The 26,816-nt window shown below is 37.5% G+C and overlaps 1 protein-coding gene across 13 annotated transcripts in view; it reads left to right on the top strand.

Annotated features, from left to right (window-relative positions):
• The window catches only part of DGKI (diacylglycerol kinase iota), a 377,107-nt gene that overhangs the window by 243,341 nt on the left and 106,950 nt on the right, over positions 1–26,816 (top strand). For 10 of the 13 annotated variants that reach the window (XR_013992604.1, XR_013992605.1, XM_081038705.1 and 7 more), the window contains 2 exons: positions 1,474–1,536; positions 24,145–24,245. Coding sequence is in view for 11 of the 13 variants with exons in the window: in XM_081038705.1 (XP_080894831.1) it covers positions 1,474–1,536; positions 24,145–24,245 (164 nt within the window). In the remaining 2 variants the exon portion in view is untranslated. The remainder of the gene's footprint in view (positions 1–1,473; positions 1,537–24,144; positions 24,246–26,816) is intronic. The other 3 variants (XM_081038699.1, XM_081038706.1, XM_081038702.1) reach the window with 1 other exon arrangement.

The raw sequence follows: 26,816 nt of genomic DNA, 5'->3' as shown, positions 1-26,816 counted from the left end.
TAAAAATAGTTTTTTTTAATTTATAATCCCATTCGTCATTACTATATATATATACAAATTGAAAGGCTAGGCCCCATTTGTGTTTGGTACCCCCCAAGCCCCACCAATTGGTACTGGAGCATATCTCATTTTATTGTGACTTATGAATCTACCCAGAATATGAACTCCAGTAAATGCCTTCCCCCAAAAACATAATAGAGGAGCTCTATCTCCTCTAGGTTCATATTCATGAACTAGCAATGTGGAAGCCAGATACATTTGATTATACTCTCTATTTGGAAAGCACTTCAGAAAGAGATCAGAAATTTAACATTACTCATGTGTTTGGGGAGAACTTAAGCTAGCTGTTACCCTGAGTTCACAAGTAATTAAGACTACGTTGTTAAGGGTGATTGTATTGTCCAAAGTTTTCTAGTTGGCAGACTTTGAATTAGGCAACCAGAGTCCATCATTCTAGCTGCTGAGTATTATTGGTTATAACTCTCAGTCCTTTGAGAAGAACAGGGAGTTACTTTATGGGTGACTTTATATGAGAATTTACATGCCCAATGGGAAATATGTCTATTGCAGTTATAGTGAAACTGCTCAGATCATCTGAGAGAATGGAGAGAATAATTATGTCAAAGTCACAGGAAATATGGTGCTTAGCTTCTTGAATTCTACATTTTGTCTTTTTTAATAGCCACTCAAGACTCTCTTCTGTATAAATGAAGAGACAAAAGGGAGAAGTCTATGGTTTCACTCTTCTACCAAGAATATGAGTGGAATTACAGCATCACTGTGGTGAATTTAGGCTTTTGGGGGGATTCCTTTTGGAGTTCTTAAAAAGCCTTTGGTATTTAAGCAAAGGAAGTTCAAGTTCTTATTGAGTCACTCTTTTAAGATGGCGGGCTTTTCACATGGCTGTTCCCACAAAGCCCTGGAATCATGAGGACAATGTTAAGGGACGAGATATACCTTGACTCTCCTCAAAGATAGTTGACTGTACCAGCCTACCCTTTGTGTGTGCATGCACGCGTGTGTGTGTGCATGCATGTGCGTGCGTGTGTGTGAGTGGTGTGTGTGTGTGTGTTTGTGTGTTGTGCGTGTGTGTGTGGTGTGTGTGTGTGTGCGTACTTCCTCTCCCTGGATGTCCTGAGTGACCTAGAGCCAGAGAGGAATGTCACTGCTCCTGCCCCTGCAGCCCTGCCCAGCTCGCCCTCCTGCACCTGCCCTGTGCTTAGCCCCAAGCTCCAGTCTGCCGCTTGCCTCAGAGCCAGCCCCTGCCGTGTGTCCTGTGGGCTTCGTCACTGTCACCGGCTTTTTGGATTATTTTCGTGGCTGGCTTGATTTTCCTTTTCATTCACTGTTGGGCGATGCGCTCATTGAATTTCTGTTTAAACTCTGTGTGTCTCTCTTTCTCTCTCCTGGCTTGTTCCCTGTCTGTCCACGCTGTTGTGCTGCCTTCGCTGCTCATTCCCTTGCTGCCTCTAGCCTCCATCAGGTGCAAGCTGCGGACCTGCGGCGAGTGTCTGCCCCGCCGGGCTCCTTCACCATGTGAGTACAAAGCCGCTCAGTTTTTACAGTTTCTCTTTCCCCCTCATCTCCCCGCCAGCGCCAACGTTAGGTGACCAGCCTCCTCTTCCCTCACTGGCCTGCTTCTCAGAGGAAGAACCACCATCTTTACTCTTTGTTTGCTTTGACATGGAGCTTTGAAGTTCTTTCTGTTCTGTTTGTCTCGTTCCTTCTCTGAGTTCACAGTTTAATTTTTCCCCAGAGTTGCATGGGGTTGTATAAAATTGCATATGAAGCACTGGTGTTTATGGCAAGTTGGTAATAACCGTTAGACCATTCCGTTATCTATGGCCCAGGGAGGACTCTGAAGCCTGCTGACCTTGGTTTGTGGACAGACCCCTAAAATTAAGTGTGGAGTTTTGAGTGTAAGTAGCTGCATCTGTGCATTTTTCTGGATCAAAAAAGCATAGCTATAATAAAAGAGCAATGAGCCCGAGCTGTCATTGTTATATGTTATACACAGCGATTTGTACTTAATACACTCTATGCTTTTTTTTTTTTTTTTTGGTGAAAACAAACAAAAGGAAAATATGTTTTTTAGCACTTCCTTTCGGGTCTTTTTTATGTCGTGGCCTCTGTTTTATTCATCTTTCTTTTCTCTGACATATACTTCACTAGATTTATTATGTTTCAGGTCCTGTTACAGATGCTTTACGTATGTTAACTTTTTACTCTCCAACAACCCTATGCCATATGTGGTATTATTATCTCTAATGTGATACACAAAAAATCTGATGCACTGCAAGGTTAAGTAACTTGTCTAAGGTCACACAGCTAATAAGTGGTAGACTGGGATGCAAGCTCGGGCAGTCTGACTTCAAAGTTCACGCTCTTAATGATTTATAATCTGCCACCATTCATTCGTCAGGATCCTATGTATTTCTCAGGGCCTTGAGGAATGATTGCTTTTTAAAATAATTTTTCTTTGATTCTTGCTGTTAGAATTAGTTACATCCTCCCCGGAGCTCCCTATTGATGTACTTACTAGAGTTCTCAGAGTTGAATAGATTGATATTAATTACATTAGCTATATCTCTGTGTGTATCCCACACTAGACTTAGGCTACTTGAGATGATTGACGGTATCTTCTTAGGAACCTTTGTGTCACCAGCCCTGATCACAGATCTTAACACAACATGTTCTAAAACTAAACCTGATTGGTTGTTGGCTGGTTAGTAGAGTGACTGAATGAAAGAGTACAGGTCTAAGGTGAACTGTACAATATCGAACATCTAAGGATATGCCAAAGTGATTCCTAAAGTTCAGTTATATATATATATATCTCACTTTCAACCCTAGTGTTATAGGTACACATTTATTTATTTATTTAACAAGTATGTTTTTCAAAAATATTATTTTTACACCTGCTCGGTGTCAGACACTGTTTGTGCTTGGTATCTAGCCGTGAGCACAGCAGAGAACTACCTTCATAGGCCTTAAAGGTGAGTGGTCAAAGCATCAAGAAGAAAATAGCATTTAATTTCCAATTTGGAGTCTATTGCTGAGGTACATTCTGTGTTCTGCATAGGCCTGTTAATAAACTTAGGTAGAAGGAATGGCCTCAGTTGTCATTCTTTTCAGTGGCTCTATTTATAGAGTTCAGAGAGTAATCAGAGTATCAAAATAGAAGTGAATGTGATATTCATATTTCTATCATTGTTTCGGTTTTGATTGTGTTTAAGTTTTAGTTGTATGTAAATTAAATGAGGCTTTCTTTTTCTTATTCCAGGTGTGTATGCTATAGTAAGGTAAAATTGTTAGGTTTGTCTTGATTAGGCAGGATACATAGATGTGGCCACTTTAAAACTCGAGTATTGATCTAAAACGTTTTATATGTTGTGTATTAAATATGAAACATTATAGGTTTAATATCGATACATGTAACTGATGAAATATTTATGTAATAAAAATGTACTGAATTAGAGTGTTATTTTAAAAATAAGAAAAACATTGTCAAACAGAGCAAGGAACGTGGAGAAACTCCAAGCACAACAGTGAGTATTGTGTCTTTATATATCATGGCCATGATAACTTAGCTTTGACCCATTCTCACGCTACTATTTGCTATTTTCGGCAGTGTTTAACATTCACATTAAGTTGCTTTTGTCCTTATGAAAGTCAGGACTCCCGTACGTGTCTAATATGTAATCCTTTGCAATTTGCCTCCTTAACTGACCATAACAACTTTAGGATTTATCAAAGTTGTTGCATATATGAATCATTTGTTCCTTTTTATTGCTGAGTTGTATTCCATTTTATGGATGCTTCCATTTATTTACCCATTTACTTATTGAAGGACATCTGGATCTGGGTTTTTTCAAGTTTTGGGAAATTATGACTAGACCGGCTAGAAAGATTGATGAACAGGTTTTGTGTAAACATAAGTTTCATTTCTCTAGGTTAAATACCTAGTAATGGGATTCCTGGGTCCCATGGTAAGTATGTTTAACTTCATAAGAAACTGACAAACAGTTTTCCAGAATGGTTGTACCATTTTGCATTTCCAGCAGCAATGTATGGGAGTTCCATGTATGGGAGTTCCAATGTATGGGAGTTGCTCCACATTCCTGTCAGCACTTGGTACTGTGAGCATTTTAAAATTTTAATAATTTAATTCTAATATGAGTGTCTTTTCATGTGATTATTTGCCTATTTTAGAAGCATCTGTTCAAGTCTGGATTTTGTCAAATGCTTTTTCTGCATCTATTGATATGATCATATGGTTTTTATTTTTCATTTTGTTAATGTGGTGTATCACATTAATTGATTTGCGGATGTTGAACCACCCTTGCATACCAGGAATGAATCCCACTTGATCATGGTGTATGATCTTTTTATTGCATTGCTGAATTCTGTTCGCTAATATTTTGTTGAGGATTTTTGCATCTATGTTCATTAGAGATATTGGCCTGTAGTTTTCTTTTTTTGTAGTGTCTTTGTCTGATTTGGGGATCAGGGTGATAGTGGCCTCGTATAAAATGTTTGGGAGACTTCCCTCCTTCTGAATTTTTTGGAAGAGCTTGAGGAGAATAGGTGATAATTCTTTTTTGAATGTTTTATAAAATTCACCTATAAAGCCAGCTGGTCCAGGGCTTTTGTTTGTTGGGAGAGCGTTGATTACTGATTCAATTTCCCTAGTGGTAATCAGTCTATTCAGGCTCTCCGTTTCTCCTTGAGTTAGCCTTGGAAGGTTGTATGCTTCTAGAAAATTGTCCATTTCTTCCAGATTATCAAATTTGTTGGCATACAGTTGCTCATAGTAATTTCTTAATTTTTTTTTGTATTTCTGTGGTGTCTGTTGTCACTTCTCCTCTTTCATGTCTGATTTTATTAATTTGGGTCCTCTCTGTCTTTTTTTTATGAGTCTGGCTAAAAGTTTGTTGATTTTGTTTATCTTCTCTAAAAACTAACTCTTGGATTTATTCATTCATTGTTTTTCTGGTTTCTATTTCATTTATTTCTGCTCTGATCTTTATTATCTCCTTCCTTGTACTCCCTTTGGGCTTATTTTGCTGTGCTTTTTCCAGATCCCTTAAGTGTGAAGATAAACTGTTGTTTAGTGATTTTTCTTATTTCTTTAGGTAGGCCTGCAATGTTATGAATTTCCCTTTGAGGACTGCTTTCACTGCATCCCATAGATTTTGAGTTGTCATGTTTTCATTTTCGTTTGTCTCGAGATATCTTTTGATTTCTTCCTTGATCTCATGGTTGACCCATTCATTATTTAGTAACATGTTATTTAGCCTCTATGAATTGGTGTGTCTTCCAGTTTTTTTTCCCTGTAGTTCATTTCTAATTTCATAGCACTGTGGTCAGAGAAGGCAATTGGTATGATTTCAGTTTTCTTAAATTTATCAAGACTTGTTTTATGGCCTAACACGTGGTCTATCTTGGAAAATGTTTTATGTGCACTTGAGAAGAATGTGTATTCTGCAGCTTTGGAGTGAAATGCTCTGAAAATATTGATTAAATCCAAGTGGTCCAATGTGTCATTTAAGGCCATTGTTTCCATATTGCTTTTCTGACTGGAGGACCTGTATCTTGTTGTCAGAGGTGTGTTGAAGACCCCTAATATGATACTGTTACTGTTGATCTCTGTCTTTATGTCAGTCAATATCCGTTTCATATATTTAGGTGCTCCTATGTTGGGTGCATAGATGTTTACTAGAGTTATGTCCTCTTGTCAGATCGATCCCTTTGTTATTATATAGTGCCCATCTTTGTCTTTTAATCTATTTTTTATTTTAAAGTCTATTTTGCAATATAAGGATTGCAACTCCAGCTTTTTTCTCATTTCCATTTGCATGAAATATCTTATTCCAACCTTTCACTTTCAGCCTGTGTGTGTCTTTTGATCTGAGGTGAGTCTCTTGTATACAGCATATACAAGGGTCTTGCTTTCTTATCCAGTCAGCCACCCTATGTCTTTTGATTGGAGCATTTAATCCATTTACATTTAAAGTGATTATTGATAGGTACACAGTTATTGCCATTTTTTAAATTTGTAGTTGGATTGTTTTCATCTTTCTTCTGTTTACAGAAGCCCTTTTAATATTTCCTGCAATGCTGGCTTGGTGGTAATAAATTCCTTTAGCTTATTCTTTTCTGGGAAGCTGTTTATCTGTCTTTCAATTCTAAATGATAGCCTTGCTGGATAAAGCAATCTAGGTTGTAGGCCTTTGTTTTCCATCACTTTGAGTATCTCCTGCCACTCCCTCCTGGCCTGCAACGTTTTTGTAGAAAAGTCATTTGATAGTCTTATGGGAGTTCCCTTGTATGTAACCCGCTGTCTTTCTCTTGCTGCTTTTAGGATTCTCTTTGTCTTTAACCTTTGCCATTTTAACTAAAATGTGTCTTGGTGTGGACCTGTTTGGGTTTATACTGGCTGGAACTCTCTGCACTTCCTGGGCTTGTATGTCGGTTTCCTTCACCAGGTTAGGGAAGTTTTCAGACATTATTACTTCAAATATGTTCTCGATCCCTTGCTTCCTCTCTTCACCTTCTGGTATTCCTATGATGCACATGTTGTTGCTCTTGATATTATCCCAGAGGTCTCTTAATCCATCTTTATTGTTTTTTATTCTTTTTTCTTTTTGTTGTTCCATTTGGGTGATCTCTGCTAACTTGCCTTCTAAGTCTCTGATTTGATCCTCTGCTTCATCTAACCTGCTGGTAATTCCTTCAAGTGTGTTCTTTATTTCAATTATTGTATTCTTTAGTTCTAACTGGTTGTTCATTATGATTTTTCTATCCTTCTTTATGTCGTCACTAAGCTCCTTAAACATTCTTATCATCGGTGTTCTGAACTCTGTTTCTGATTGGTTGGTTACCTCTATTTCATTTGGTTCCAATTCTGGAGGTTTCGTCTATTCTTTTATTTGGGGCATGTTTTTTGTTTGTTTGTTTGTTTCCCCAATCTGGCTGACTCTCTGTGTTTGCTTCGATGTATTAGGCAGATCCCCTAAGGTTCTTAGTTCTTGCTGGGTTATCTTATGTAGTATGTGTCCTTTGTATTTGACTTGCACGACTTCCTTCTTCTCCTCTGCATGTGCTCCAAAGGTGACTCTTGTGTTGTGTATATCGTCCTGTTAAAGTTGATCTTTAATTGCTTTTAGTTTGTGAGTAGGTGGGATTGACTCCTAGGCAGACCAGTTGTGAGACGTGGCTCTGCCCACAGCAGGATGTTCTGCTGTGTGAGGGTTGACTACTTAAATGAGGCTTTGCCTCTATGGGCTCTTGTGCCTGTAGAGAATTCCCTCTGGGTGTTTCACTTGTATGTCAAACCGGATCACACTCTGGCTTGGTCTGGAGTTGGCCTCTGAGTGTGTTGAATCTTGTGCCTCTTGAGCTGGGCTCTTCAAGTAATCCACATAGGAGTCTCTTACCCATTCTGTGTGATGAGCAAAGAGTCCTTTGATGGCTTATAGGTGTTCAATTTGTGGTAAGCTCTGGAGCAGAACTTAAGAAGTCCACCTCGCTGCCGCCATTCCTATCAACAGTATCTTTTGTAGAGAAAAAATTTCAACTTTTAACAAAGTTCAAGTTACCAGTTTTTTTCTTCATAAAGCTGTGTTTTGGTGTTATGTTCAAGAACTCTTTGTCTAGTTCCATGTCACGAATATTTCCTCCTTTTTGTTTTTGAAGTTTTATAATTTTACATTTTGCACTTAGGTCTGTGATTTGGTTTGAGTTAATTTTTGTATAAGATGGAAGGTTTGGGTTAAGGTTAATTGTGGTTTGTTTGTTTTTTTGCATATACATGTGCAGTGGTTCCAGCACTATTTGTTGAAAAGACTATCTTTTTCCATTGAATTGCTTTTACTTTTTTTTTGATTAAAAATAAATTGTCCATGGATGGTATGTAGGTAGATAGATGGATATGCATGTATATGAATATGGATATATTTGGATAGATATAAATTTCTGGACTCTATCCTGTCCTGTTGATCTACATATTTGTGCCCTTGCCAATGCCATATTCTTTTGGTTATTGTACCTTTAAAATTAATCTTAAAATCTAGTTCTGTTGTTCTCTCAACTTCATTCATTTTCAAAATTGTCTTCACTATTCAAGTTCCTTTTTCTTTCCATATAAATTTAGAATCATAAATTTTGCCTATATCTCCAAGAATCCTTCCAGGACTTTGACTGGAATTGCTTTGAATCTGGAGATTGATTTGGGGAATATAGATATCTTTACTATGTTGAGACTTCCAATTCATGAATACCATATGTCCTCCCTTTGTTTATTTTTTTGCAACATTGTTTTGTAGTCTTCACCATACAGATCTTGTACATATTTTGCTATATTTGTGCCTAATTTTATCTTTGGTTATTTTAAATGCTGGTTTCCAATTATTTATTGCTACCATATAGAACACAGAAGTATGATGATTTTTTGTGTGTTGATCTCGTATCCTGTGGTCTTACTAAATTCACGTTTTTAGTTCTAGGAGTTTGGTAGTATCATTAGAATTTTGTATATAGTCACACTTGTCCATTAACAGAAATCATTTTATTTCTTTCTTTTCAATATGTATGGCTTTTTTTTTCTTTGCCTTATTGCATTGGTTAGGATTTATAGTATGATGTTGAATAAGAGTGGTGAGAGTGGATATTCTTGCTTTGCTTCTGATATTAGGAGAGAATTATTCCATCTTTTATCATCATAAGTATGATTTTTTAATCGTAGATTTATTTGTTGAGGTACTTTTTTTCCAGACACTTGGGAAAGATTAGGGAGAAATGGAGTTATCTGTTCTTTAAATGTTTGTTAGAATTTCCCCAGCCATCTCTACCTTGAGATTTCTTTTTTTCCCTTTATAGCTATAAATCCAATTCCTTTAGGAGTTAAAGGACTACACAGGTCATCTGTTTTATCATGGGTGAGTTTTAGGTTTTTTTTTTTTTTTGTAGTTTTTTGAAGTTTTTGAGGAATTGGTCTATTTCATCTAAGTTGTTGATTCATGTATTTAGAATTATTGTAATATATCCTTATCCCTTTAATATCTGTGGAGTCTATAGTGTTAGTCCCCTTTTATTCCTGATGTTAGTATTTTTTTCTTCTCTCTTTTCTTTATCAATCTTAGTAGAGGTTTATCAATTTTATTATTTATTTATTTATTTATTTATTTAAGAATCAGCTTTTGGTTTCATTGATATTTCTCAATTTTTTTTTCTTTCCTCACATCAAAGGTCATGGGCTCTCCTAGAGCTTTCTCTGCCTATACCCAGTGTCTGTGTAGGCTTCGTGGTGCCTGGAATCTACACTAGTGTTTTTGGAGGTCAAACAAGGGGAGAGCACACCACAACTTTGATATTTTAAATTTTGTTCTTCTCCAACCTGCTGCTATCATTTACGTTTCAGAGTTCTCAAATAACTGCTTTATGAATTCTGTACAGTTTGTTTCTCATTCAACAGGTATTTATTCAGTGCCTACTATGTGCCAAGCACTCATCTAGGAACACATGGAATACAGAGATAAGAAGAAAGATCGGAGAAACCATGCCATAATATGAGAGCATTTACTACATGTCAGGCAGTGGTCTAAGCGTTTTACAGACATTAATTCATTTAGATTTTATTTTATTTTTTTATAGCTGCATTCACTGGGGGACAAAGAATGATGTATAGCTGCCCACCTTACCCAGAATCAGAAGTTCTCTACTGCCTTTTAAAGCAGAGAGCTGTCACACTGTATCCCCTTCTTATGCACTGCCATTACTCAGAGACTGCCATAGCTGAACTCAGCAAAACAATTCTGCAGAGAAAACACTGTATTTTGAGCTATCATCAACATATGTCACATGTATTATGCCATCTTGTACAGCAGTTACAATTTGAACATAACCAAGATGTTTCCCAATGCAAAATTGGGATTTGTGTGGATTTGTTACCTTGGGGAAGACAGAATTAGGCACAGATTCATGAAAAAAGTGTGAATTATCATATTTGACCACAGGCTGAATGTAATTTGTGTGGATTTGTTACCTTGGGGAAGACAGAATTAGGCACAGATTCATGAAAAAAGTGTGAATTATCATATTTGACCACAGGCTGAATGTAATTCAGCATTCCACAATAGCTATTGATAAATAACACATCTTGGTAAAAAATGAAAGTAAATTAATTTTTGTTCCAAGAAGAAAGGGAGTTTCACTAAGAGAAATATTTTTGACATGTCTGTTTTTTATTTTTTTTTATTATTATTTTTTTTAAGTGGTTCTGTTTTGGGTTGAGTTTAGGACTGCAATTGTTGAGAAACTACCAAGATGGAGCCAAGGATCTTCAGTCTTCATGACTGAAGTAACGAGCGGAGCAGATCCTTTGAAGGATCTGCTTTCTAAAAATTCCTTAATTCTAATCACATCAATGGTGTTATTTTAACGTTTTCTTGAATTTATGTAAGATGCTAGAAAAGGTCTGTTTCTTTCATTTATTTCCTACTGGCCCTTTAATTCAAAAATAAAACTCAATCTGCTTTATTCAAAACCCTTTGTCTTTTCCTCTCTTCTTTCTATAAACTCCCTTCGGCCACATCCTCGACTGTTATCAGGGAGTAGTAAAAACATTTCCAAAGTAGAACTTTACATGCTTACCTTTGTAAACTATGAGGGTTACTTCTAAAGTAGCCAAGAAGATCCATCAGGCACGGTTTGCCTCAAAATGAAGTAAGCTGTTGGTGGCTAATAACACACAACCCTTTCTGAGAACCTCAGGATTAGCAGACCTGGGCCAGCTTGGCTTCTGGGGCAGAAATCTGTCCAGATTCTGATTCATGGATTATAAATTTTGGGTCATAGTTTCTGGACCCAATATTAATTGTGAGGGTACCAAAAGGGCCTAAGCATTCAAAAATTGTGAATGTATTAGTTGTTAATGTTTTTGTTATTATTATTCCATCCCTGGGTGATTATCTCTGAGCAGTAAGATTATAAATACTTTTTATTGGCTTCCTATATTTTCTGATTGCTTTTAATGAACATGCATTGCTTCTTTAAAGAGGGAGAAAAGCAAAAGATAAAGTTCATATTTTTAAAAGAGCTGGAGAGAATTGCTAAATTCATAAAATCGAAAGAAATGTCATTTGTTCAATCCCAGAGTCAGCTAGTGAAGCATAAGAGTTAGTTAGCTTCAGTCTTTCAGAAAAGCAAGCTATTTGTTGTCTGAACCTCTGAGCAAAAGAAACTGCTAAGCTTCACCCATCTTCTTTCTTCTTTTCTCTCCCTCCCACTGCCATATTTTCTGGGTTATCTTTCTAGTGATTTCACTTTCCACTGTCTATGGTTTCTTAACCTTTAATCAGGCCAAAATGTCATGCTTTCCTTTCTTTTTATGCCACTTCTCTCTGCTGGTTCCATAAATCAGATATGCCAAATTGAAAACACCAAAGAAAAGTAAGTAAGAGCTACTTGGGTTTTATCTCATACCAGTTTTCAAACTTGAGCCCAGGCCACATCTTGGATAATGGCCATTTTTCTCCCTGTGTTCTGTGAGTTTCTCCCAAGAGTTTCCTCACTCCACTGCTCTGTTCCTTCTCTGATAGCTAGAGGGGTCTAGTGACTTAAAAAGAAAGGGCAGCAGGAGTGGACAAGGTCTCTAACTGAGGTGTCTTCCTCCTTATTCTGTAGTGCCCCCCCCCGCCCCGCCCCGTACACACATACACACACCTCTGGTAACACCCTTCTGTGTTGACAATCTGGGGAAGCCCTCTTTTGGCCTCTATGTGATATTGACCATGCATTTCAGTTTCTCAGATGTGAAAGAAAGGCAGTTAGTCCTGGGATTTCTACCAGCTTTGAAGTTCTGTTGTGCTAAAATTCAGGATATGACCCTAGACTCTATGAAAATCTGCCCCGGAGGGATCTAAGGCACGAAGTAGGCAAGACTTCCCACGGGACACTACAGGGTCGGGCTTTATCCCTAGTGCTGATCACAGAGGCCAGGCCCGGTACCACTTCACTATGCTTAAGAAATCTCTCACCATGGTCTAAGAACACTAGTGGATTTTAAGTACTAAGCACCTTGAGTTCTGGTCCAGTTTAACACGCCCCTAATATTAACACTGCATGAGGTAATAATTGCTAGTATTTCCATTCCATGGGTGAGAAGAGTGAGAATAAAAAATGTTGGAAAACTTGCCCAAAATTATGTGCTATAAAGTGATTAACACCCAGTGCTATCTGCTTTGAAGGCAGCAATTAAGATACTGAAGTCTATTGTCAGTATAACTGCTGGTCATTTTCCTGGGGGTGTGTGTTTGTCTGTGTACACTTAGTCATATATGCAATTTATATATTTTAGTCACATCATACTATGTAAACTTTCCAGCTTTTTAAGAAAATGTGGAGATGAATAATAGCAAAATTCAATGCTCAGTGTTTCAAATGTGTAAATCTTTAGTATTATTGGTTTGCAGTTCAAATGTTATTATAAGAAAGATGTCAGAATGACAGATCCCGGTTAAAATTAAATTCCAGTACAGCTAAAGAATCTGGAGAGTCTTTTAGAATAATGATGGTGTTTAGTCTGTGAAAAAGGCTTATCAGGAAGGGTCACGCTCACATCTATCTACAGTGGGTGGGTGGCGCCTGCGTTCTTCTCTTAGCAAAAGTAAACACAGATCGCAGAATCTGGAGCACTTATGTAAAGGCGTAACACATTCAGGACTCCCTCAGTATTTAAAGTGGTATCTCTTTGCTTTTAAAATGTGTTTTTAGAGGTGAATTATTCATGTCTGCGTAGGTGTAGAACCAGTCTTACGAGTCAGCACTTCTTGCATCCTGGAAGGTCACTTCAAAGGTGAAGTGAATATTTACTCAAGTGCTGTTGGCTTGAGGTGCAGGCCATTGGAAGGCTGTATGGTACAAGCCCCTGTCAAGGGTAAGGAGTTAGCAGGAAGGCTTGGGTGTAGGATATGCACTGGGCTTACTGGGAGAGACCTAAGTGGAAAGTCAATTCATGAATTTTTGTTTGTTTAATCAAAATGAATGGAAGAAAATCTGATGTTAGAAATAACATTATTTCAATAAACATAATAATAATTTTTATACTATTCTATATACTTTGCCTTTTAAGAGGAGAAGTGGCGATTCATGTCTGAATATTCTGAAGAGCATTATCAAGCCAGCAGAAATTTCCAAGTCAGGTTGGGATTTTGGAAAGTGAAAATTAGATTCCTCTCATTCTTCTATTATGTATTTTTTTAGAGACAATACTCATAGGACTAAAAATGTGTTAGGTTTCTTAGTGTATCTCTTTAGTAGGCATCTGTATTCATTTGCTAGGGCTGCCATAACAAAGTACCACAGACGACCTGGCTCAAACAACAGAAATTTATTTCCTCACAGTTCTGGGGCTACAAGTCTGAGACCGCAGTGTTGGCAGGTTGATTTCTTTTGAAGCCTCTCTCTTTGACTTGTAGCTGGCCATCACCTTCCTGTGTCTTTACATTGTTTTCCCTCTGTGTCTGTGTTCTAATCTCTTCTTATGAGCACACAGTCAGAATGGATTAGGGTCCACCCATATGACCTCACTGTAACTTAATGTCTCTTTAAAGACTCTGTCTCCATTACACTCACAGTCTGAGCTACTGGGATCAGGACTTCCGCATTTGAATTTGGGGGGACACAACCAAGCATCATATAACCATAACGGCATCCTATTAGATAAATTTGAATTTTAGTTTTATATTTTCCTGCCACCAACTATGTGAAGATTGAACTTTATGTATAGTTGTATTGTATAGTTGTATGTATAATTACATTGATAGTTTAATTCCTTTAAGTCTTTTTTATTAAATGGTATAAGAAGGGCTGAAGGACATTGCTCTTTTATTACAGCAGATTCTTAGTATTGATCATGTGAGTACATTAAGGTTATTGACCTGTCTGGACCCAACTTCATTTTTCTGTAAAATAAGGTGGTTGAACCCAGTATGAATTTTAAATTTCTATTTGGATCTGAATTCCTAAGACATCATTATAATAAAAGCAACGATAGAAATACAGACTATACATGGAAAGGAAAAGAAGTAATTTTGCTAGTCTTTGTTAATAAAAGATTTATTTACAAATGGACTCTCCATCCAGGAAAACACAAAAATAACTAAATACTCTTAGAAAGTACGCATTTATATTAGATAAAGCACTACAACTGCAATGTTATTAATGGATTTACTGCATTCAGAGAGAAAAAGACAAAGAAACAGTTCAGTTTTCACTCTAGCACTGCAATAATAACTAATATTATATTCTGCCATAGAGTAAAAAGAGCGTATCAACAGAGAAATCTAGACATTTATATTGAACATTCCAAGGAGATGTTTATGTTGGATTGCTTTGCTGAGATGGACATAAATTTCAGTATGCATTTCATTTGTAGAACTGCAATTTAATTATACCAATGCAATTGAGTTTTCCTGGTCTTTCATAATACCCTGAAACACATGAAATGAAAAGAGAGTACATTTTTAAAGGCATCAAAGGAAAATACTTGTTGATGCTAGATTTAATTAATCCCCAGAATTCATCATCCCATTTTGTGTCAGAAAATGAAAATCTGAGAATGAATTCAGCAAGTTCCAAAGTCGTAGCTAAGATATTTGACTAAAATGAAAGTGGCATTAGAAGAATCACAAATGGAACCAAAAGGCCAAAGCTTTTCAGCTTTATATTATAGAGAACTGTAATTATTTTACTTTTCTTCATCATTTAGACTCTACTGCTCTCAAGAGAGGTGATTCATATCCTATAATTGGGACATAAATAAATAAGTCTTTTGGTCTGATGGTATTTTGTTGCCCAGGCAAAGTAAAATAATTACGTGTTTCCTTGAAGAAAGGTTCTTGGCTTATGAATATGTTAGGATACTGCCTTTGGTAGAGACATGATCTACTTTAATATAGCAAGTGAAAGGATACAAAAAACTGGGACAAGCAAAAATACCCCAAATTATTTTCACATTCTGTTATGATATTCTCAAGAGAACCCATTCTTTTCCTTCTCTTTCATTATTTCCTCTTAGTATTGGTAGATAATGAAATGTTAACTAGTTAACATTTTAACTAGTTATTTTGCATTTGTTTATTCTTCATCATCCAAGTAACTTAATTAGTCTGTAACTAAAAATATATATTAAGGAACTATTTTCTCAAGTTTACCATCAAATTTTACAGTTATTTTTGTTGGTTAGCAGTTGTAGTGATACAAATGGTTTTTACAAGTTCTCTTCTAGCCGTGTGTCTATATTCTGTCCATTCTTACACCAAGAAGAAGAATGGTTCGGGAAAAAAAATCCTTTAGTCATTGGGTCAGGAATTAGTGAAAGGTGATGAAAAGTTTCCACCTAATTGGCTATATTGCTGGGTCGGAAAGGAGAATTGGGTTTAGAGGACTCTCTGCTTTGTTCTCGTTGGATTTCTGACAAGGAAACATGGGGTATTGGGAACACACCTGTGCAACAAATGGGGCCATAGTTTTCCACCGGCTGTAGATTGATGAATAGGCTATTTATGATGCCATATCTCTCTCCAGAGCCAAATATAGCCCCACTGAGTATTCCAGACCTTGGCAAGCCATGGTCAACCTGGAGGGAAAAAAATGTCAACACGTAATGGTGAAATACTAATTACCTGCTAAGAAAAAAATGGTTTTGCAACTATGCTTTCCCTAATACCCAGATTTTAGGAAAGTATATGTGTCCTTTTATAAAATGTTTTATGTAGAAAGCTAAAACCATTTAAGGAAATGTTTCTGATGTAATGCCATTTATTGTCAGGCCAATACTTTTCATTTCCTTGACATTAAACAAAACATGGAATTTTCTCCTTACTGAGCCTGTTTCCTAGGGATGCAGAGCTATTTCCATACAATTCGCTCCAGTAAGAACACACCTTGTAATTCATACAATCCTTTTTCAAACTCATTAGTGTTACAAGATTTCTCCACATTAACAGATAGTCATATTTTTACTTATAAAAAAATTCTAAATTCTTGATTTTTTTCCTTGATTTTTTTGTCAGTTTATAGGTGAAATGTGTTAAATATTTTAAAATTATATGGACTCTAGGGTTTTGGGGTCTTTTTGGTAAATATTGTTTTCATGTTATGCATAGACACTCACTCAAATGCCACCAATTAATTTATCAAAGTACTCAGAGTTGCTAGAACATGAGCAAATATATGTGTAGTTTTCAGCCTAATTTCAGTGTTCTTATTGACATATGTGAAAGGCCACAAGTTTTTTCTTCTGTGAAATAACACTTTTTAAACTACCTAAATCCCAGCACTATTCCTCCCTCATTTCCAGCAAAGAAAGTCAATTTCTTCATTGGTTGCAAATAAGATCAGCATATTACAACAGCTCGTAATTGCTAACCCAAGTGGAGATTTTTAGCATTTTAAATAGCAAATAAACATGAAGTTTTCTCTCTCTCTTTTTTTTGTTGTTGATATATATACAAATTGAAACCTGAAATCAAAAGAATGTCTTTCTTTCTGATCATGTAAGATCTGAGCCATTTAGATGGCTCGAGAGTACACTACCCTATTATGTCTCATTGGTTCAAGCCCAATGGTTTCTTACTCCTGGAAGTAGTGATGAATGGTCCTCTCTACAACCAGAACAGCAAAAGAATTCTCGCTGCCATTGCAGCTTACATGACTAAAAGTAGCTCATGTTAGTGTTTTATGATGGCATCTGTAGTCATTTTTAGTAACCAGGAAACCTCCATTACATGGAGTTACTTCATAAAGTGGAAATGATTTGGGCCAGGTGTGATGGAAGACATGGCTTAAGTTCTTTACTTGTCTCCATTCCACCTGCTCTTGACTGTTTTTTATCTCAGCAATTTCAATTTGTAGAATTCTACTACGAAAATGCTGGTTCCCTGTACCTCCAATTTCCCTCCTCCTTTATTTCCTGTGATATTTACTTCCATTGCCTTTCGTCATGATATTTGTCCAGTTTTACTACTGTTTAAGTATAAAAGAGCACAAAAAGAGAGTACGTGGGAACGTAAGGTCCAAAACTCCTAAATGATTTTTCTAAAAGATTGTCATCCCTAGTTACCAAATTAGCAACTATCAGGGCAGGAGACCACTTTCATGAGATTTAAATCTGTAGATGGTATCTAATGACACATAGAAATTCTTCACTCATGTGAATCAGAGGCAAGCCAGAGAATCAACTCCATACATGAGAATAAGACAGCAATAACAGAATTACGCATATTCAGTGATAATGCATCAGCATTGGGATTACTTCTTATTTATGGGCTTTAGTAATGAGAATCAATTTTTCCTTTGAACCAGAGTTTGTTGAATGGGCCCCATTTTGGCTGCTGATGTACCTTCTACATCACACATGGTTAAGTGGGATGAAAAATGTAGTCGGTTGTCGTGCAAAATAATTTTTCTCATTGAGATGATAGCAAGTCGACATGGGAAGCCGTAGCTTAATGTAGGTTGAAATCCTCATAGTTAGTACACATTATGGGAGATGGAAAAATAGATATATATAGCTGGGCGTCCTGTTCTCGGAGAGCTCATGACAATGGGGGGGCTGGGGCAAAATCATCATGTCAGATCACATTCCACATTGACTGCTCTCTTTGCAGTGTGATGAAGGCATGCATGGATGCAGAGAACATAGTGTAGGTGTGAGATGATAGTTGCTTGGTCTGTGGGGTTTTCAGTGGAGGGGGTAGAGAAGTATGCATATTTGAAAGATATTTAGAGGAGAATGAACTGCAATGGTGACAAAGAAGGAGCAGATGGAAATTTTGTTGAGAACCCAGGAGATTGTTTGGAACTGAAATCCAAGAAAAAAGAGCTTCCAGGAGCAGGAAGTTAACCCACAGCGTGGAATGCTGCTGTGAAGGAGGAATTAGGGTGAGAACTGAGAAGTGAATTTAATATGCACGAGAAAAAGGAAAGGAGAAAGTCAAGAGACTATGTGATCTTTTGGAAAGAAAACTTTGAGAGTTCAGACATGGATTAAAAAATAAATCTGTGACTCTGGTACCAGAACGTGTAACATTACGTATATGTGGGGTGGTTCTATATAAATGTCTCAGAACTGGACGACTGAATCACTAAGTGCTATGAAATTCACTGCCCCCCAAAGAAAGAAATGGTCAGGAGAATTTGACCTATTCATCAAGGCTATTGGCTTGTTTCTTTTCCTTTAAAGCAGAAATGATGAAACTGCTATACCTGTTCAGTTACTTTGCAAAACCACCGAGTGAAGCCACTACTAGTTCTTTCTTCATCTTTGCTTCTCCATTAAGTGCTGGGAACATGACACCCAGCAGAAGAAACCGTCCATAATAACTGCATACTAATTTCACTCTGCTACATATTTATTTATTACAGTTTCAGAAGCATAAATATTTATTAGAAATTTCAATGGAAGCATGAAAATGTGCATGCCAGTGGGTATTTGAAAATCTTCAGAAAATTTTAAAACGATGCTTTGTTTCAACCAATGGCATAAAAGGTTTTCTCTCTTTGGTACTTAAAGTCCATTTAAAATATATTAGCCATTGAGTCAGCAAATGTATCTTTGATACATGTCCAGTTCTGGTGCATAAAGTTTACATTCTTTTGCCATTAGTGTTTGTGGCTGATAGTCTCAGTGACTTAAAACCCAGAGCTGATCCAAATAATAGAAAAAGGCACTATGGAGAGAGAGAGATATTTAGATGCGTTAGGAAGACTTTACAAATGCTTAAGGCAATCGAAACAAAAAATAGGGTATCTCTGTCTTGTAGGTCACTCCTGGATAAGGATCCAGTGGAAACTGAACAGCTGTCTGAAGGTGTAATCATAGAGGAATATAGAATCAGATGGCATAGAATTATTGAATTAGACAACATCTAGGATCTCTCCCAACCTTATAATGCTTGAACTCCATTATGTTGTTGGAGAACTGGAGGGGATAGCTGACTCAAATAATTTCTAAGTTATGACATATCAGCCACCTCACAAATGAATTCTTGAGAGACCGAGAACTTACTCAACTTCTATCAAAAAAGAATTAACCTTTAAAGACACTTTCTCTAAAAAAACATGTTGGGTGGATGGGAGCCCATGGTTGACTGCTGCTAATGTGATTGTGGTTTTTATCCTTGGTTCCAAATTCAAAAATTCCTTTACAACTAGATTCAGTTTCCTGAAACATCGTTCTCTCCTCTAGGTGGAAGATAACGGAATCATGAGAGTTTTGTCTGAACTCTGCAGGTGTCAAAAATCCATTTTAAATCTCTGTTCAGAAGCCTCGATTCAATTTGGTTTTATTGTTCAAAATGTGAAGAGGCCTTACTAGGATGTGTTTTTAGGTAGGTTATAGTCAGTGGCAGTTTGAAAATGTCCCATGGTAAATTGGAGCAATTTCTAGGAAGTTGCTAAAGGAAGCCATTGAGTATAATTATTTTTAAATAAGACCCAGCTTGATAGCTGATGAAATGATGGTGGTGGTGGATGTTTCTGGTTCACTGTTATTTAATTGAAGAAAAGTGTTTTATGACAGTTTACATCCCTTTATAGAAGGGACGCCTACCCTTTGTATGTTCTTTCCTCCTCCTTTCTGAGGATTCCACTAGGATAAGACGCAAGGGAGAGAGAGCGCGCATAACCCAACATGATTTCCTTGCAGATCTAAGTGGAAAAAGAAATGGACAGCCAACTCAGGGTTTTCTAGGAGCTCACAAAGAGAAAAGCCTTAGTGAGCAGCTTACAGACACTCTGATGGCAAACTGTGCTAACTCCTCAGGGCCATGACTTTCTTGCATTTCATTCATTTATTTGTTCGAAAACAGTTATTGTAAACAACACCTGTCAGGCTCTATTTTAGGTGCTGGGGCTGCAAAGAGGAGGAAAAATATAGTCTTTCATGCCATGAATTTACACTAGAAATTAATATTTTAATCAAAGTCCATTTGCAAAATAAGGACCAGTTCAAATGAATTCTGTTAAAGATTAGTTAGAAACAGACTTTATTGTAGCTAGGGTGTGACCGGGTAGAATCTCATTTTTATGTTGCTGGAAAGAAATTAAAGCAACTTATTACTACTGTTATTAAATCGGGCTTACAAGGAGAAAGGCAGATAGAACTGTGATGCTTTTCTGCCTTGCAAAAGGAAAACGGTTTTATCTGAGTAATAAATGCATTACATATTTGATGAAAATCATAAAATTCATCATAAAATTCAATGAGTCTACATAGTGAGTGATTTAAGTGTAGGTCTTACACTGAACCATTTAAGAAATGTTAACAACAAAAAAAGAAATGTTAACAAAAAAAAGAAAAATGTTAACGAAAACAGAACATTTACAAGAAAACAGGTAGAATACTTATATAATTTTAAGGGTCTCCTCTGTACCATGAATTAGGATTTATATTCTTAATGTCTTTCAGTGGAATATTTGCAAACATCCACAGTCCCCACTTGCACTCTCATGCGATAGACTATTGAAGGCTGTGTAACTCTACATCTTGTTTCTGTCCCCATGTCAACAGTCTCTCATCCTGCTCAGGTTTGAGATCTACTAACCACTACGTAGAGCTGAGACTCTGGCTTCCACTATGACCTGATTATCCAGGACTTCATAAAACAGTGTGGGGCTTGTGGAAATTGAAGAAGCATCAGGATGTTAATAATAGTAACACAACAACAGCGATATGTTATTTTTGAACACAGCCACTTACCAGGAATGTGTTAACTGCCTTACATGTGTCTTCTCATTCAGGGCTCACTACATTCTCATCATCATTCTCATTTTCAGATCAGAAAATGTTTTAGAGAAGATAGCTTCAGAGGTCACAATGTCAAACATACTAATTGTGAGAGTTCAGATTGGAACTAAGATTCTTCTGACTGTACATCCTGCTTTAAATGCTGTGCTATATTGTCTTAGCATTCAGGTGTATTACTGCAAGATGAGAAGAAGGAATTATGTGGTGTCAATTGTCCGGAAGTGATCCCAGGAACAAAAGCACCCAGCTCATCCCCTCTGCCTATAAAGAGTGTCCATATAGAAGAGCCTGGAATGTGAAGAGTCTGTTATCAGTTTGAGAGAAACAGTGGACAGTAAAGAAATTGGTTGAAAGAATGAAGTTGGAAGATATAAGGGAGGGACCTGACCCAAATGGATTGAAAGTCTATGCAGGGCCAATTTTTAAAACTGGTGGCATAACCTACAGGAGAGGAGAGAGTAATGAGAGTTAGGTGTCAGTTGAATAGCAGTGAGTGTCCTGGGAGTTGTCTCGGTGGCACTTTGCTTCCCTGCCCCCAACACCTCAGGGAAAAGATGTACGTAATGGGGATAAGGGAAGCTGTGTTCTGGAGATTCTGGAGGCCCATGTGAGTGACAAATGAGAGGTGCTCTTACAGTTCTCAAGGAAGTCTCCAGGGGGGACAATTGGAAGTTCAGTTCAGAGCTATGAACTTCCATTCAGTACAAGAAGCTCAGTCTTGATGTTTCAGAGGAAATTCGTGAGAAGATGACACTGCCCAATTTCAAAGGTCATTCACAGATTGCTGGGGTTCCATGGACCCCTAATACAGAGCTTAAATCAATATAGGAGTAGCTTGTGGTAGACATTGGCACAGAGGTAAATTTATTTTTACACAGGTTATTCGTCTCTTCCATGCTCTACTAACTTTCGTGGCAAACTTTAATTTTAGAAAGCTAATGGCAGTGCTATTCCCCAGACTCCGAGGGACACCTTTGTCACCTCCACTTCCAATCAGCCGTACATGCGACACTAATATATTTTGACACAAAAGGACACAGCTGAATGACTTGGCTTTCATTTTATCTCTGTGTACTTTTTCTCCCCCATATTCTAGATGTCTGTTTCCATGTTATTGATTGGCCTATCAAATACCACATGGGAGAAGATGCAGGAGAATAACGCACCAGGTCCTGCCATATATAATTTCCCTTGAACTTTTTCACTTAACAGTATGTTATCATCAGACTTTCCTCTAAATAAACGTAGACCTACATACTCATTTGTAATATTTGCTCTGCATTCTCTTGTTTGACTGTACCACAGTTTACTTAACCGTCCCCCAGTTGATTGCTTATTGATAAAGAAAAGAGTCTGAGCACACTACATAGAGATCTTCTGAGTGACCTGACTCTGTAATCTAGGCTCTATGGCTTTGTCGTCAAACCCATGGAAATCTTGGCATCAGATAATATGAGGAGCATGAAACTGATGAGTGAAGAGTCCAAGACTGCTCTCAGCTCTGCCTCTTAGTAACTATGTGATCATAAAATCACTTTCTGTTTCTGAACCTGTTTTCCTATCTGTAAATGATGGTGGGGGTATGCGTGATGTTTAAGGTCTGTCCTACTAATTACAAATAAGGTGTCAAGCCATACCTCCCGTCACAACTCAAATGCGCATGTCAGCTTTATTTAGCAATGCCAGTCAGTGTCCAGTGCAGTGCCCAATACAAAGTAGACACCTGATAAACACACTTGGCTAAATGAACCAATGCAACTATTGAATCTGTGTCTCAGCTTTCCCTCAGAAACATCCATCTTGTGGTTTTCTACTGGCTTTCTTTTTAATCCAGTAAACCTTAGATATTTTTCTCTGTCTATCATCTTTCTTTAGAATTTGTGCACTTATATCTAAATCTGCGTGTGTGTGTGTGTTTGTGTGTGTATTGGGGGGGAACTATGTACGGCTGTGCACATATGTATCTGAAGTTGGATGTATAAGTGTTTTTGGGGGGTGAATAGAGTGGGAGTCTATATAAAGGAAGTCACTATCCTTTGCCCTAAAATGAGGTCTTAGACAAAGATATTTAGATTATTTTTTCTCTCCCTCTTCCCGAGTTGCAATGAAATTAAATGTGTGTGTGTGTCGGGGGTGATGGTGTTTGAGGTGGCAGTAGCAGTATTCTGACAATATTTTAGAAGTATCACTCCTTTCTTCCATCCTTTTCTTCTTTCTTCCCTCCATCCTTTCGTTTCTTCCATCCTTCTTTTTTCCTTTCTTCTCTTTCCCTCTTATTTTTCCTTCCTTCCTTCTTTCTTTCCTTCCTTCCTCCCTTCCTTCCTTTATTGAAACGAATTGAAGAGTAATGCTATCCTTTCTACTTTACTCAGTTGTGACTTTTATCCTATAATATAAGAAAAGAGAAACAATCCTCTATTGCTTATACCAGTGAGATCTAAGTACAAGACAATATTAAGGACTGGTGGGGATTGTGTTATATTAATATATTGAAGAAATATATTGATCTATGGTGGTGATGATGAAAATTAAATCGTTTTTACTCAACTAATCCGCATAATTCAACTATTTTGAAAGTATTAGTTAAGGACATTCAAGGAATCCAGGTAAAGATGTTGTAAAGATGAGCAGGCTACTTCAGACAGTTTGGTACTACTCCTTTCATTGTTTCATAGTCTGAACCAACTGGTTTGGATTGAATTCTTTTAAAATGAATGACATACATCATTCATTTCCTAAAGAAAGTGCACTGTACATATTCATTTTTTTTCCATTTTGGGGTGCTCTGAGGGACCATCACAGGTAGTGTTTATTGCAATATGTTCTGACTGAGAAGTGCTCTCAGAGACCGTTAGGGTGTGCAGGACTATTTCCATCTCAGTCCTATGCCTTCTGGATTCTTGGTCTGCTTTTTTTTTTGTCTCCTGAGGATCACGCTGCCATGTTTGGCTGTTGCAGCATATTTGCAGTTCTTTCGAGCTCTGTGCCACTTCTCACTAGTTCAGATTCACTGCATGTAATTTACTGTGGAACTAAACACATAATGGTATTAGAACTTATAGTAAGTTAATAGCAAAGTTGATAACGCATGGTCTCCAGAAACTTTTTCTGCTTATTTCCATGTTCTTACCTAAATTCCAGAAACTTGTGGTTTCTGGAGAAGTATTCTCCAGATAATTGCTGTAGTCTGGTAAAGAACCCACAGTTCTGGTTCGAACGTGAACTTTTCCTGCTAAGTGTGAAGAGAGGATATCGCCTTTACTCCCTCCCGGTGCATGTAACTCCCAATTCCACTCTCATTCATGTCTGACTGTGTGGTTCTTGTTTTGCAGTCCCCAGTCTGTTCCAGACCGCCTGAGGATCCGAGTGAACAAAATCAGTTTGCAAGACTACGAAGGCTTCCACTATGACAAAGAGAAACTCCGGGAAGCTTGTAAGTTGCAAGTGCCTCACTGATTTCATGTGATCGGCCTCTGGTCAGCTTCTTGGTCCTCCTAGGTTTGATGGTTAGACTCATCTTGTGTCTGAAAACCATGGTCAGAGAGATGAAGGGAAGAGTAGGAACTCGGGAATCCCAAGTGATGGTATGTGGGGTGAAGAAAATGGAACTGGAAAAGGAAAGCAGAGAAGAAAATTATTCTTCTCAAGATGCTGAGTTAGGGTCTCTTGCTTTATGAACCACATTAGTCTCAGGTTTACCTAAAATGAGAAAGTGGAAAGTTGGTGACATCACATGGTAGAGTAACATCTAGAAAACTCTTGAGCAGCATAAGTGTCTTCCTGGAGCCAGCATTACAAACACTGTCCTCATTCTTCATGCAGGTGTGACAAAGTTATCCATGAAGACATGTCCTACACTTCTAGCTATTTTGTGTTTGTCTGATATCAAAGAACGGCCCACAGAATACTCCGTGTCATGATAAAGTGATTCATTGATGATGAGGTGCCATTGTTTCTGAAATCTGAAATCGATTCAATATATGAATTACTTCTCAGTGTTCATACTTTCCATACACTTCTTTAAATATAGAACTAATGTTTAGTTTACCCCACCTGTCATTCAGTATTTTGGGGGCACTTTTTACATTCCAGCCACTATTTTAGATCCCTGTCAATATCATGATATATGAGATAAGTGGGTAAAGGAGGCCAGATGATATTAAGACCACAGGTGTGTTAGATGTTAGGGTCCTGGGCTACTTCATAATTGTGGGGGCCAGTAGTCAAATGCAATCATGTCAGAGAAGATCAGGGCCAGTGCCCAAGGGCACAGGCAGGAATGCCAATAGAAAGACGTTTCATATAGAACCAGAGATTTATGAATGAAAACTCCAAACTAGCTCCAAGTGTGGGCCTGCCTTGGAATTGTAGAAGACGCAAATAGATAAAACTGGCAGGAATGGAGTAGGGGGTGGTGTTCCTTGGGATAATGACTTCCAAGCTCTGATTCCCGTACCTACAATGTGGAGTGGGGTTGAGTGGGTGGAAATCCTGAAATCCAGGGACACCACCAGGGGTGTGTGCAGGAAACTTCAGATACGGAGGCGGCAGTGAGCAAAGATAGATTTTCACGGTAGTCCCGTCACTGAACCTACCAGGGAATTCTGCATGAAATTACTTCTTCCTCAGCTCCCTCCACTGCTTCAGTTTCCTCAACCTCTTGGTTCTTTTCCTTCAACATCAATACCCTTTAGTTTCTCCCTAGCCTAGTCACTTTGTCCTTCACTCTTACTTCTTTTGGTAGCAAAGTTTGAGGTGGAAGAGCAGCAAAAAGCAGAAAACCTCTGCTCTTCTCCCTTCCATAAATGACAGATACTATTTTCTAATGTAAATGAGATAATAAGTCACAGAATAGCACTAAATCTAATTTACCCCATAACGTGATGGACAGATATGTTTGCAATGGAAGGTGTAGCTACGATGTACATGAACCTGACTTTTAGAGATTACTAATTATAAACAAAAGTATTTTATGTCATTTCTCATTTCAAACTTCTGAACAAATAGTTTAAACAATATTTGAAAACGAAAAAAAGAGAATGGATTTCATGTTAGTAATATTTTTAGCCTATCATCAATTCTGAAGCATGTCAATTGGGAGTGGAGAAGCATTTCGAATTTTTGGCTAAAGTGGGATTTGAGGCTTATCTGTAGATTTCAATGATCTGTTCTATCTTTTCTGTGCGTTATCTGTCCACCATTGCCAGAGGTAGTTGTGTTTTGAGTTTTTACAAGAAGATGACATTTTCTGGCCGGTGTTTTTCTTATCACATCCTATGTGATAAAACTGATATGTGAAGAAACTTCCCATATCAAATTGGGGGAGAAGACTTGGTATAAATATAAATCCAACAAACTCAGCAGTGTCTTTGAGACCCAAAAGAAATAAGAAACACTCAAAGAGGGAACCAAGGAGTTACATGTTTCTTAAGATTTAGGTTTGAAGAAAACAGTGTATTAATTAGAAGTAAAGGTGGCCAACACAGTCATTCTACTTTTAATATATGGTGATTATGTTTCTTTTTTTACTACAGTTGATTGGTGTGACAATTTTAGTAAACTTATGTAGGTTTCAAGTGTACAATTCTGTAATACATTATCTGTATATCACATTGTGTGCCCACCACCCAGAGTCAGTTCTCCTTCCATCACCATATATTTGATCCTGTTTACCCTCATCTACCACCCTCCTCCCCGCTTACCCTCTGGTAACCACTAAACTATTGTCTGTGTCTATGAGTTTTTGTTTCTTTGTTTGTCTTATTCCTTTGCTGCTTTCAGTTTTATATCCCACATAACAGTGAAGTCATACGGTTCTCTACTTTTTCTATCTAACTTATTTCACTTAGCGTAATAATCTCAAGATCCATCCATGTTGTCACAAATGGCACTATTTCATCTTTTTGTATGGCAGAGAAGTATTCTATTGTGTATATATATGTACAATAGTGATGATGTTTCTAACCTATAATTGCTCAGGAAAGTTTGCCCTTTGGGTTATTAT

Source organism: Rhinolophus hipposideros (genome assembly GCF_964194185.1).
Source record: "Rhinolophus hipposideros genome assembly, chromosome: 25".
NCBI lineage: Eukaryota > Metazoa > Chordata > Mammalia > Chiroptera > Rhinolophidae > Rhinolophus > Rhinolophus hipposideros.
Note: the sequence above shows the minus strand (reverse complement) of the source record. Positions and strands in the feature narration are given on the sequence as shown.